The sequence below is a fragment of the Centruroides sculpturatus genome, unplaced genomic scaffold (assembly GCF_000671375.1).
Source record: "Centruroides sculpturatus isolate CEXI.00-Female unplaced genomic scaffold, Cexi_2.0 scaffold488, whole genome shotgun sequence".
NCBI lineage: Eukaryota > Metazoa > Arthropoda > Arachnida > Scorpiones > Buthidae > Centruroides > Centruroides sculpturatus.
The window spans coordinates 348,095-362,701 of NW_019384747.1; the positions used below are offsets into that span (position 1 = coordinate 348,095).

The 14,607-nt window shown below is 36.9% G+C and overlaps 1 protein-coding gene across 3 annotated transcripts in view; it reads left to right on the forward strand.

Moving 5' to 3' along the window:
• Positions 1 to 14,120, forward strand: part of LOC111628493 (probable ATP-dependent DNA helicase HFM1) — a 109,545-nt gene extending 95,425 nt beyond the window's left edge. The window contains exon 13 of one of the 3 annotated variants that reach the window (XR_002757184.1): positions 13,977 to 13,995. Coding sequence is in view for 1 of the 3 variants with exons in the window: in XM_023372290.1 (XP_023228058.1) it covers positions 13,977 to 14,105 (129 nt within the window). In the remaining 2 variants the exon portion in view is untranslated. Of the gene's footprint in view, positions 1 to 13,976 lie in introns of all 3 variants that reach the window. The other 2 variants (XR_002757185.1, XM_023372290.1) reach the window with 2 other exon arrangements.
• Positions 14,121 to 14,607: the final 487 nt, after the last annotated feature.

The following is a 14,607-nucleotide window of genomic DNA, read 5'->3' on the forward strand; positions in this document are numbered from 1 at the left end:
AGGGTTAGGAGAAAGGATCGTTAGATTCTTTCACCTGTCAGGATCTGACACCAATCTATCAATTTATCGCGGATAGATACGCGGATGGATGGGGAATTATCACGAGCGATCTCGTCGAGGACTTCGGGTTCAGTATGGAGTGGAAAATGTCGGAAGAAACGCACACCAATCCAAATTCGTTAACAAAATACCCGTTTATTCCGTACATTTATACATAGTTAATAATTGGAATACAAATCCCTCTTGGGTTCAATCCGTATAGTTCATAAAGTAACGGCAAAGTATAAAATAGTCGCGACCCTACCCGCGAGGTTCGAATATTCGAGAGAGTGCTTACACATCATCGCGTGTAGGATAAATACCTCTAGTTATACAGGATGGTGATTTCAGGACGATCTTGGAGTCCGAATCCCAGGCTCGTTAAAATAGTTCGTGAGTCGACGTAAGTTCGCAAATCGTAGAATAGTTCTATCGAGGATGGACGAGAGGCAGGTAATCCACACACACACACACACAGTACAGAACAATAACTTTTTTTCCCCCTGTGTCGTCATCACACTTGTCTTTTATATGGGGGCTCTGTTTTCGAGATGTCCCCCATGTACGTCACAGGTGATGATCTTCTTTGACCAATGATGGGCGAAGTGACAAACTTATGACACAACAGTTAACTCATCTTCTACAGGGAAGTATTGTCATGGGAACGGAGTTTTTATGAGCGATTTTTATGAGAAAATTTGTCGGTTGTTTTTCCCTTTTTGTGTTAACTCTAACTTTTAAAAAAATCGGTTTGATTTTGAAACAAAACGGTAAATGAATGAATAAAAATGAATATAACTATTCGAATCTTAAATCCGGGCCCTCACATAAGTATAATTAAATATTAATCACTTTGGACCACTGAACCTGCTCCTGATCTGTGTGTGTATCATCATTTTATGTACACCTTCTGTATATTTTAAGGTTAGAGAGAGAGAGAAGTTTAGAAAATAAATAAATTTATTATGATTAACTTAATCACATATTTTGATCATATATCAGATATATAATACAATTTTTTATTGAATCATAAATAATAATAAAATTATTAGTGAAAATTATACACATATCAAAAAGTGTGTGAGAGCCCGGACTTGACAAAAAAAATTTTTTTCGAAAGAAAAAAAAACATAGAAGATATGATTATAACTTTTCTTATGGACTTACTTCCTTGTGTAAAGTGACACATCAAATGTATCACCAGGAACTTAACAACAAAATTGTTATTGGATGTGGAGATTTACTTTACTGATAAAGGACAATAGAAAAATATGAAAATGACCCCCCAATAAAAGGGAGGGATCGATGATGATCGTGGTCCATCATTATCGAAAGTTCACCCTTGCCAGAGCAAATGAGTGGTTGCCTCCACATTCAAGAGTTCTTGTTACTTGTCCATTAAAGTTAAATAGATTTTAGTTCATCAGTCTCAAAGTTTAACTGCATGACTGGTTTAAATGTTAACCGAAGTTTATGCAAAAAGAGAAACATGAAGGTAACACCTATGACTGACAGTGAGCTGGATTCATTTTTGTCAGATGTAGCAAAATATAATACACAAGCTTGCATTTTGGCTGTTACACCAAGATTTTCAAATTGTTTTGTTCCAAGTGAGGATATATATTTTTCTTTGATGTTTGGAAATCTTTTCAATCCATCTCTTGTTGATCTGGAGTGGCCTGAGCTGGAAGAATACTGTTGCAAGCTATTTCAACAGTTGCAACATACAGAAGACCAGGTAAAAAACATAAGTGCCATGACAATAAAGCAATACAAACAGAAACTTTGGTATCAGTATTGAGCTGGATGCATAACTGCATCTAATATGAAAGCAGCATGTCACACAAATTTAATTAATCCAGCAAAGTCACTGATTAAAAAAATTTGTTACCCATTTGAACATCGATTCAAAAGTCCATCAGTAAGATGGGGACGTGATCATGAAAACGATGCACGATCAAAATACAAAGAAAAACAAGCTAAATTACATCATAATTTCACTATTAAAGAAACAGGATTTAATGTGTTACCAGCTCATCTATTCATTGGTGCCTCACCTGATGGTCTTGTAGACTGCAACTATTGTGGCCAAGGAGTGGTTGAAAGTGAAATGTTCTTGGTATCAGCAACAACAAAATATTGACGAAAATATGTCTAATTATTTAGTTAAGCAGAATGGTAATTATACAATTAACAAAAGCAGTAATTATTACTACCAAATGCAAACACAAATATTTGTATGTAATGTTGAATATTGTGACTTTGTAGTTTTGGACAGAAAAATGTTTGCACATTGAGAGGATTTATAAAGACTTTACATTGTGAAACAGTATCATTGAAAAAGCAAGAAATTTTTTCAAATTCTGTATATTATCAGAATTGACAGCACATTGGTATTCAAAGCAATAAATTGAAATTGTATATAAACATTTGTTAAAACATTACACAGTAAAAACTTGATTTTATTCAAATGGCACAACACTATTACATAAATTTATTAAAGCATAACTGGCATGTACAATCATTTCTATTGATGTGACATTGTCATGTCCCTTTAGTGTCACATGCTCAATTGGCAATGTTGACTCTAGTATTTAAAATTATTTTTAATGCAACCGATTACTCACTCCAAATGGATTCTCAAATGAGACATCTTTCTGCTTTCTGCTACTTCCAATGCAGAAAGTTGTTTTTTACCTCTGGTAAATGCAGGAACTGCTAGCTGTGCTCCAGTAATTCCAACACTATTTGCAATGTTGAAACCTTTGTCTGCTAGCACTAAATCTCCAGACAGTAAATATTTAAACAAACTGAATATTCAGTTAGGTGCTTGTCACTAGCCCTTCCTCCCCAAGGTTCTGATATAAAAGACACAGAACCTTGAGGAGTAACACCTATTAAAAATTTTATTATGTTATGGTGCTGGGACCATGTCAAATAGCGAGCATCTAGTGATGGAAGGCCACTCAACAGAAAGCTCAAAACAGTTGATCATTAATGCAATCTTATTGCCAATAGATTTTTTAAATTCTTTGGGCATAGTTTTTTGCAGCACATCTCTCTCAGTCCAAACAATCAATCTGCTTAATTAACCTGATGTATAAAATGTGCAGCCACTTGCCAAAGATTCGGCATATTGTTGCTTTTGAAATATTAAATCTGTAAGCCAAATCTTTTAAACTTAAATATATACAAAGTCTCACCAAACATACTATCATCTCTTGAAAAGGAGTTAATTTTTTGGAATTTGGATGGTCAATTTCTTTACAACAAAGGTTCAGCACCAATGAAAGCAATTTAAAATTGCTGAGTCCAGTAAAAAACGAACCTTGTTGTCATCACCCTCAAAAAACTCTTCATTAAGAACATGTTTTTTTTAATAATAAAACTTTGGTTTTCAAGCTTGTGCACTCATGTTGCAAGCTTTCTATATCTTTAGCTTTAAATTCAGTCTGGCAAGTGACAGTTTCAACTAAAGATATAGTTTGTACCCATGCATTAGATTTTAAAGGCTCTGCTTCTTTCACTTCTGCAGTTGTTGAGATCTCTACATCTTTAACAGTAGAAAGTTGGGTGTAAGCTTCAGCTGCCTTAGATGTTTCAGCTTCTAAGGCAACTTGTTGTATCTTGTGATTACTCTCTCTTTCATAACACTCCTGATTTGCAGTTAAGTTTTGACTACTCTCATATCCCATGTATAATGTTGGCACACAGTGTGGTGATGATTCATCATACTGTAGCTGTACGCTATATTTTTTTTTACATATTAATTTAAGTTTAGTTTAATCTCTTCTTTCTATCCTTTGTCCTATTGTTCTATTTCCTTCTAGAACTTTCTTATCTTAATCCTTGTCCCTTGGGTGGGATGACCAGTTCTGAGAAATGGTGAAACAAAGGAGTGAGCAGGACCCTGAGGGCAAACAGAGAAGGGACAAAGGCATTCTCTTGCGGAACTTCGAAGCGTACGGAAGTAGAGAGAGAACACTCTGAGTTGCGTTAGCAACGACCGGAAGTCTCGGAAGTATGTTAAGAGAAGGTTTCCTGTTTTAAGGGAGAATCGACGACAGTGAAAGAAAAATTAAAAAGTGAACTTTACGTATAGAAGAAGAAGACAACAAGTTAAATTTTTGGAGATTATTGTGTGGCATCCCACCCAACAGCACGCATAGTGCAAGTACGTCAACAAAATTCCGGGTATTTCTGTTTCTATCATATGTATTCTTCCTTCGTCCCCTTGTTTCTATCCTTTTCTTCCATTAGTGTTAAGTTAGTGTATAAGATTAGTTTTAAGCTCGAGCTGCATCTTATCGGGATCGGTTCCGCACATTTAGATCTAATGAACTATTGTCTTAGCAGTAAATTCGCATAAGATTACAATGTATTGTGACGTTGGTATTCTCAATCAAGAATATATGTATGCGAAATTGTTTAATTGTAAAAATATATCATTCATCATTTTTACCTTATTCTGTCTGCTTTTGTGGTAATTTTAATTTTGCACACATTTCACAATACAATGAGGAAGGTTTTCCTTTGGGGTGAAAAAACTTTTTAAATAATATATTATGACAATTTAATATTAAATTATTATTATTATTATTAATTTACTGTGTTTCATTTTTAATTTCCTAACACACTGGGTTGAATATAAAATTGTACAGGATACACAGGGTGTCCAAGAAAGATTTTTATCATTCTAAACATGAATAATAAAAATACTAACAGGTGAAATGAAATGCAGTTTGCTGCAAAAGAATGAAGACATCTAAGAGTTTTTCTGGTATCAATTGTCTGAGGTAGATGGATTAATTGGTCATGGAGGACCCATATTTTGGCCTCCGAGATCGCCCGACATAACTCCATTGAATTTGTTTTTTTTTTTTTTGGGTTATGTTAAAGACAGGGTTTATCAAACACCTGTTTCTGATATATCTGTTTTAATGGAAAGGATACAATTAGCAATCCTCACTGTTACACTGCAAAAGTTAAAAAACACTTGGAGGGAAATCGAGCAGACTCGCCATTGTTCATGCTATTGTACTAATGGAGCTCACCACCTGTACGTGAACTGTATCCTTTCCTTTAAAATGGATATATCAGAAACAGGTGTTTGATAAACCCTGTCTTTAACATAACCCAGAAAAAAAAAAAAAAAAGAAATCCAGTGGAGTTATGTTGGGCGATCGCGGAAGCCAAAATATGGGTCCTCCACGACCAATTAATCCATCTACCTCAGACAATTGATCTCAGAAAAACTCTTAGATGTCTTCATTCTTTTGCAGCAAACTGCATTTCATTTCACCTGTTAGTATTTTTATTATTCATGTTCAGAATGATAAAAATCTTTCTCAGATACCCTGTATAACATACAGGATGCCTGTCCATTTTCAACATACTATGTAATGGAAAAGACCATCCTAATCCCAACAGATTACCAGGCATTTATAATTTCCATATAAGAGATGGCAGAAGCAATAAAGAAATGATATATGTTGGTTTCACCAAACGTTCTTTGGGGGCTAAGATTAAAGGAGAATAAGTCCTACATACTACATAATAAATGTGCAACTGCCCTTTCAACTTATGCGACAGACCCGGATATCACAGCGGACTTTAATGAAGCTTGTATCATTCTCACCACCCTGCATCCAGAACACTTCAAATGGTTGGAGGCAATGGAAATATTTAAGGCTGGATGCAGGACCACCTGCATTAATTTTAAAGAGATGTCTCTTTCTATGGCATGGCAGGTCTTACTGGACAATGGCATTTGATTTTCTATTGGATTTAAATTGAAACTTGTGCATTTTGAAACTCATCATATTATTCAATATTTCAATTTCTTGGAATGCATGCACATTTGGTATCCAGAATCAGATACCTTTCAAATGAAATTCGAAATTTAATGGCCAGCTTGGAATGAATATATGTAGAAGCCTGAGGAAGAGCCCAGATGGGGCGTCAAAAATGTTCGCAATAATAGAACATAGACACTCCGGTTATCTGTGTTTAATGTTAGTAATTTTACATAATATGAAAAGAACTTATCATTATGGTATGTTATATATAAATAATAATTAAGAATTTGTCAGGAACAAGTTTGTTATGTTTGTGAAAATAACGATAACTCGTAAACATATATAACTAGCTTTATTAACATAAACGTAACTATGAGTGAACAACGTATCGTCGTGTCCAGGTCCAGGGGTTACAAACAATTAAAGACAGCTCGTTGAGACAAAGAACATACACGAGGTCGGAGGTGTGGGGTGACCTAAGTAGGTCAAGGGGCGATTCCCGGTAGCGGTCATCCCCTGGCGGTTTACATACATAACAAAGTTGAACGTTACTATGTAATAATTATTTGTTACTAATGTAAAAAGTCATTGTAAAAAGTAGCATCTTAAAGAAATTTTAATGTTACTCACCAAAATAACCTAACTTAGCTATTTGTAAATGAGCAATGGAAATTATTGATTTATATCTTAAAAAATAGACACTTTTATCTATGTAAATTAGATTGGAAGGAAAATTGGTTCAAAATGCACTTCTAATTTTTCATCTGCTAAGTGATTAACTTTGTTTAAGACTTTAATATTAACTCTACTGTATATTTATTACAAGCCGACACTGTGATACTCATGCAAAAGTTTATCTAATTTATTGATAAACTAGTAATTTGATTTATTGCTTACTTGAAATGAAATGTTTCTGACAAACTCTTGTATTGATATTCACTTTATCCATATTGAAATTTTTCTGGTTAATTCTTGAGAGCCATGCAGATTGCCATCGTTGTGAAAGCTCCTCGGTTTGGGATCCTTGACGACAAATAATGCCAGGAATTTTAAGAAATGATGATGTTCCTGTAATATAAAGAGACAAAGACATTACCTTAACAAAAGGTTTTATTCGTGTCTAAAACACGCGACTGTTACAATTCAAAACGCGGCGAGAAACAGTGCTGCCAGACCAAGAGACTACTACAGTAGGGAAGAGTGTTGCCACCCTGAGACACTACTACATTTTCCCCCACTTACATTACATAATATAGTCCTTCAAATAACTAGGCTGGCGGTGTTGTCTTGCAGGATGAGGTGACTTGATTACTTCTGTTGGGGATGAGAAAATATCTTTTTCTTCTACTTGGGAGGGATACAAGTTGCTCTCGCAAGGTGGAGGAGACGTTGCCTGGACATCGGAACTATCTTGATCAGGAATCTGGGCTGAAACGTTAGGGAAGGCTGTGCAATCTTTCGGGGATTCAGGCAAAGATTCTCCTCGAGGCGCAATATGTCTTAGGGACACTGTCGATGTCCGCCCATCGGGGTATTGAATGTGAGCGTACTTGGGATTAACCTCCAATAACTGGACTTCCTCTACTAAAAGGGCATATTTATTGGTGCGGTTATGTGAACGAAGTAGGACAGGTCCCAGTGACAACAACCAAGTGGGAAGGCCAATACCCGTTCCTGTCTTTTGGGGATGACGGAAGAATCTTTCATGAGGCGTAGAATTCGTAGCAGTGCATAGGAGAGAATGAACAGCATGTAATGCATCGCCTAGTACTTCTTCCCACTGGTCGATACTTCGATTAGACGAGCGGAGAGCCAAGGAGATTGACTTCCAAATAATACCATTATAACGCTTGACGAGACCATTACCCTGGGGATTATAAGGTGTGGAGAAACTAGAAACAACATCAATAGAGGTGAGGAAGGAACGAAGTTCACGAGATAAGAATGCAGCACCTCTATCAGAATGTATATATGAAGGGGCTCCAAAGATTGAAAACAGTTGACGAAGGCACTTAATAACAGTACTACTGCTGACATCTGGGCAAGGAAACACAAATGGGAATCTTGAATATTCATCTATTATTGTCAGAAGGTAACGGTTCCTCGACTTAGAAGGAAGGGGACCTTTAAAATCGATGTCTAAACGTTCAAAGGGAGACGTGGCTTTAATAAGATGGTTTGAAGTACTAAGAAATTTTGGTTTTAATTCTGCACAGGTAGGACACGAAGCAGTTAGTTTCTTTATTTCTTCCAAGGAAAATGGCAAGTTCCTGCTACGTACCCAATGATAAAAACGAGTTACTCCAGGGTGACAGAGGGAGTTGTGGAGGACAGAGAGTCTCTTCAAATCAGGAAGGGCACAGCAGATCCTTGATAGAGCATCAGCAACAGTGTTCCGACTACCAGGACGGTAAATAATATCAAACTTGTAACACGACAGTTCCAATCTCCACCTTAGAATCTTATCATTCTTAATTTTGCTATTAGATTTAGAATGAAACATGAAAGCTACTGAACGTTGGTCAGTAATTAATGTAAAATGACGTCCAATTAAGAAATGTCTCCACTTCTTTAACGCCTCAACTATAGCGTATGCTTCCTTCTCTATGCTAGAGTGTTTTCTCTCACTACCATTCAAGGAACGAGAGAAGAAAGCCACAGGTTTACCTTCCTGAGACAATGTAGCACCGAGCAAAATTAGAAGCATCTGTTTCAACAACAAATGGCACATTGTCTATAACAGGAGTCAAGGTAGAGCGAGATATCTCAGCTTTCAAATCTGAAAAGATCTTGGCAGCCTCAGTTGGCAGAGGAAACGACTTACTCTGGGCTAGGGGTTGAATTTTCTCACTAAATCCCTTTATCCACGGGGCATAGTGGGCCAGCATTCCTACTGTTCGGCGAAGAGATGTAATATCCGTAGGGAGAGGTAATTCTAACAAGGGCTTTAGGAAAAAGAAAATGGGGAATAAACAATGACACTATGTCTATAATATATGACAGCATATTTCTACCGATGGTCACCTATGTCTGCGGCACCTGGGGGTGGGCAGCTAGAAAAGTTCACACAAAGAGGAAGCTCATTTCATCGCAGAGACGAGCGCTTCTTTTAATGACTAAATGTTACCGTACCGTGAGTAATCGATGCCTTCAGGTGCTTGCTAGGAAACCTCCCATAGATCTCGAGATTTTTCAGAGGGAAAAGTATCAGCAGATTAAGTGGGGCAGCAATATTACGGTTTCGAACAATACCATCCAACCAGAAGACATAGAATGGACAATCCCATATAGTGAGACTCTATTTCCTATTGGGCATACTGCCAACACTGAGGAGAATACCAATAACAACTATATAGACATCTACACTGATGGTTCGAAGATAAATAACTCTGTTGGCTGCAGCCTAGTTGTGTATGAAAATTCTCTGGAAACAACACATCTGACTTTCCGCCTTGATGACAGGTGTACAGTTTTCCAGGCGGAGTTGTATGCCATTTGGAAGGCTGTTGAAACCATTGATAAAAGTCACAACAACATCAGTGTTACTATAAACACAGACTCCTTATCCGCATACAAGATTATTAAAAGCACAAAATTGCATCCACTAGCTGAGAACATAAGAAATCAAATCCGACTGTCAAACTGTAAATTCCAACTAACATGGGTCAAAGCCCATCAAGGGGTGGTTGGCAATGAGAGAGCTGATTCTTTTGCCAAGTCTGCCACTACTTTGGACAAGAAACATATTGTCTACAAGAAAATTAGTCGACGTTCGCTGCGCAGTTTGTTATGGGAGGAAACTTTACAACTCTGGCAGACAACTTGGGACCTAGATAAAGATCACATAACTTATAAATTCATCCCTGATATACAACAGCATCTACGGAATAAATGGTACTCACCTAATTTCTATGCTAACCAAATATTCACCAACCATGGTAAATTCGCTAATTACCTGGCAAGGTTCGTAAATTACACATCCGATGTATGCAACGCATGTGATGTCAGGGATGGACCAGACCATTATCTTTTTAATTGCATCGCCTTCGAAAGGGAAAGATTAGAATTTAAGATATTGTTGGAAACCTACAAGATCAGTTGGCCATTCAATCATCATGACATTTGGATAAATAAAGATATTTACCATAATTTTATACAGTTCGCTAAGAGGATTTACACTGTTAATAAATCCAGCTTACACAGCTAATTGCTTTCTTAGGCACCTATTGATATGTTGTCTTCTACCCGTAGGGACCACTTCACGCGAACTGTTGTGACTGCGGATTCCCTGCGGCCTGTACATTATGTTTTTATCTCTGCTCTTTGTTCACTCTTTACAATTATATATAGTAATCCGGTCATATTTATATTGTAATTGTAATTGTAATTAATCATACTTGTATTCTAGCCCTGATAATGCTACATGCGGGGTCAGGGCATGTACTTTGTACATAATAAATTAAATTAAAGTAAATAAAAAGTAAGTAAAAAGTAGATAACCCAATATACAAATAGATCTAGAAGAGAATGAACATTTCGCTTTGTTGAGTGTTAAGTTATACTTAAGAGCCATGTCCATAAAATGAGTAAGATTACAATCATGTTCTTGCTGAGTTCTTCCACAGACGGTAACATCGTCCAAATAAGCAAACGTGTCGACTAAGCCTTCTTTAGCAATCAACTGAGAGATAGAGCGTTGAAATCCAGCAACTCCATTCGTGAGGCCAAAACTAATCACCTTAAACTGCCACAATTTGTTACAAGCTTCAAACGCTGTGTAATGTCTGTCTTCTTTCGGAATGGGAATTTGATGGTAGGCTCGACGCAAATCTATAGTACTGAAAACTTTATAACAGGCTATTTTCTGAATCAAGTCATCAATTCTAGGGAGAGGGAATGCATCCAACTCAGTAAACTTATTAATAGTATGAGAGTAGTCTATAACTAGTCTTTTCTTTAGACCATGTACAATCACCACCTGAGCCCTCCATGGCGAGTTACTTTCTTCAATTAGACCCTCAGCTGTCAACCTCTTAATTTCTGCATCGATAAAATCCTGATCTGGTTTAGAGAACCGCCTAGATTTAGTAGCGATAGGCCTAATGTCTTTAGACAAATGTTCGAAGAGACGGGCCGGTGGCACATTTGCAAACACAGCGGAACAGATCGACAATGATTTATGAGAGCCACCAAATTTGAACGACACATCAGCATGCAAAGCTAGGAAATCGTGCCCTAAAATTACATCAGCACATAGGCCAGATAAAGCTGACAGTGACACCTTTGGATAAGTATGACCCTTTAAGTTAATAGAAACTATGCACCGACCCCTCACAGTTGAACTTAAAGCGGTTGTAGCCATCGAAACTTGAGCGGAATGCGGAATAATTCGGAAACGATGACACAGTGCAAAATTATAATCTATGAAACTTTCGGAACTGCCAGTATCCACCAGGGCCCGAGCTAAGATGTTGTTTAGACGTATTTTAACTGTAGCTCTAGACAAAGGGCTGTGAGCAACAGTTGCCAAGGTTACAGCAGCCGTAGTTGGCTTACTCCCTTTGCTTTTACAAACTCTAGAAAAATGTCCCCTTTTTCCGCATTTGTTGCAATCTTCATTTCTAGCAGGGCATCTGTTGCGAAGGTGTTTCATGTAGCCACAATAAGGACACCTACGTTCAGTGGCAGCCAGCACATGTGAGGGTAAAGCATTATCTTCGGTATTATCTAAATTCTCTTCCACCAACTCCTTTTCATTGGCGATATGGATAGCGCTTACTGTACTAGTATTAGAGACAAAAGTTTCAGACTGAACAAAGGCAGATTCTAAGGCACGGGCTTGCGATAAGGCATCTACGAGTTTTAAAGTATGGCTTTCCAAAAGGCGCTGCCATATCTGGGGCGATAGCAATCCAGCAATAAAGATGTCGCGTACATATTCACTTTTATATTCTTCTGCCGAGACAGAGGTAAAGTTGCAGTCCTTACTTAATGTCCTAAGATTCTGATAATACTGGTCAATGGACTCACCGGGTTGTTGGCAACGATTAATTAAACAATGACGAGCGAAAATGACATTTATAGGCTTCTCATATAAGGCAGTCAAAGTCTTAATGGCATCCTGAAAACCAGAGCACTCTGATATATAAGAGTAGACTAAGGGTCCCACGAAATTAACAAGTAGACTGAACCTCCTCACATCGTCCATTTCCGTTGACGAAACGAAGTTCTCGAATGTTCTGTACCAATGGGACCACTGTCGAGAGGAACCACTAATATTCGGATCGACATTAAAACGTTCAGGCTTAAGAAGACTATCCATCCCAAGTAATTTTAGACACGAATAAATTGTAGTATAAAGAGACAAAGACGTTACCTTAACAAAAGGTTTTATTCATGTCTAAAACACGCGATTGTTACAATTCAAAACGCGGCGAGAAACAGTGCTGCCAGACCAAGAGACTACTACAGTAGGGAAGAGTGTTGCCACCCTGAGACACTACTACAGTTCCTTTGTTCTTGAGTGAACTAACATTATACTCAATTACACAACAAATCACCATAGTTGTGATGAAAAAACAACACAAGAACTCCAGCTAAAGTGCACTTGAGCACACACAAAATGTAGACAAGTCACAAAGATGGCACTGGACATTGCGCATGCTCATGATGTCACTCGTGATGTCAGCGTGAAACCTCTCTATAGTTAGTTATTTTGCCTATAACTACAGAAATTTTACTGACTTGAATGACATTTGCATCAATCAAAATTATAAAGGATGTGAAATAAATGTGAAGCTCTGGACAGATTCGTACCTCACTGAAATTCATGTTAAAATCGTTTATTTTTAAGGAGAAAATTATCTTTTTTTGAGAATAAAAATAGAAGTTAGAAATAGTTTTTCTTAATGAAAACGACGTGAACTTAGTCTTAAACAATAGAACAATGGAAAAGTGTAGATCAACTATCTCCAGATGGGAATTGAATTAAACTTCAATTTTGACCTCTCCCGCACCCCGAAAGGTTTTTAATTGTCACCAGGTGACAAAGAGAGGCCAATTGGAAAGTGGAATCGGAGAAAAACAATAAAACCTGAGAATTCAAGGACATGATGGCTTCTTCTCCCAAAATTTCCAAGTGGCGTATCTATTGTTGTGTGTGTGTCTCGTGCCCATCTTCGTCTCCATCTCCCGGCCTTGAATCGACATCTTTCTATCAACGGAAGTCGACTGCATCATCCCGGAGTCATTGAGACGTCAATGTAATTGGTCATTCGCAAACCATGGGACTATCTTGGAAAGGAGAGGAAGGCCCACCAATGGCCGAGTGGATTCTGTCTCCGCTCATAGCGGCAGTGACCAGACCCTAAACACTGACATTTGGTTGTGGGTTTGCACCTTGATCGGACAGGCTGGAAGCTTAGATTTTTCTGGGTTTTCTCCTTGCAGCTGGTGCCTAAATAGGGGCCAGCTCCCTATTAAAGTCCTCCCAGAAGGCATTCTATCCCCCTTCGTGTTTCTTCTGGCCGTCTTTTATAAGGCCAACTCTTCTGTCGTTTGTGATCCATCTGCTGTCTCTTCTTCCCTTCAGAGTAAAAATGAATAGCAATACACTTTTCTATCACAAGGAATAAAGGAGAGGAAGACCCAGAGGTCGCTGCCAACATAGGACTTCCAAGATTGTGGAAATCTTGTAAGTTTCTTTCATGTCAAATAAACAGTTACTTGTAACCGTAGAGTCTGTCTCAATGCTGATCGCCCACATACCACCCTTTGTGCCCCCTTGACATTTTTGCACACTGTCAGCAACCTTACATAAATATTCATATTTATTTATAATCTATTTAAACTAAGGTAAAAAAAATAAGAAATTGGGAACATACTTAATCATTTTTAAATTTTTTGACATATTTTATATACAATTTTTATTAATCAAAATTTTACATAGTTTAATTATTATAGATTAAATATGCTTTTAACTAATAGAATGTTCATCTAATATTTTATTATTATTTATGATTTATAGCATTTCTAGTACTGTATTCTGATATATTTTTATATGCATTACAATAATTTATTATTTATGAGAAGACTACAAATAACATACTTTAAATTTATTTATATATCCTTTGATCACAGAATAGTAATCCTGGAAATTCTGTAGTATCAATGAAGAAAAGAAAGCCTTATAATAATAATAACAATAATAATAAAGGTAATATTTTTTTAAATTTATTAATATCAGATTATTTTCATTTATTGAAATAACTATACTTTAATACAGTCAAACTTTGTTAAGATGTTTCCCTTAAGCTGCTACTCTCACTGACTGCCAAAAATAATAGGTTAACAGATCACCCATATGTTTTTGAAAGGAAATTCCTGATAAACTGCTCTCTGCCTTCTGCCAATTTAAAAGCTTGCACAAACATGCATTTTAATAAATTTTAATTTGCTTTTGTGTTCGATAATTCACCACAGGTGCAGGAAATGAAGCTAGACTTACATGTAAATCACTTAATACTATCTTGTCAACAACTTGCCAATCAATCATCTGGTTCTTGTCAGTTACTTTTAATCTGGTAATGTCTGAAGGCCTTGGAAAACATTCTTTCATTAAAAGTCCTATCATTACATATTTGAAAAGTGCTGGTTAAGAATATCAGTTTATGTTGGAATGTTAAAAGCTTTCAAGGCATTCTGCAGTTTTTTTGGGAATTTGTCAAGTCATTCTCATTAATTTTGGCCATCTTAGTCTGATTCTGGGGTT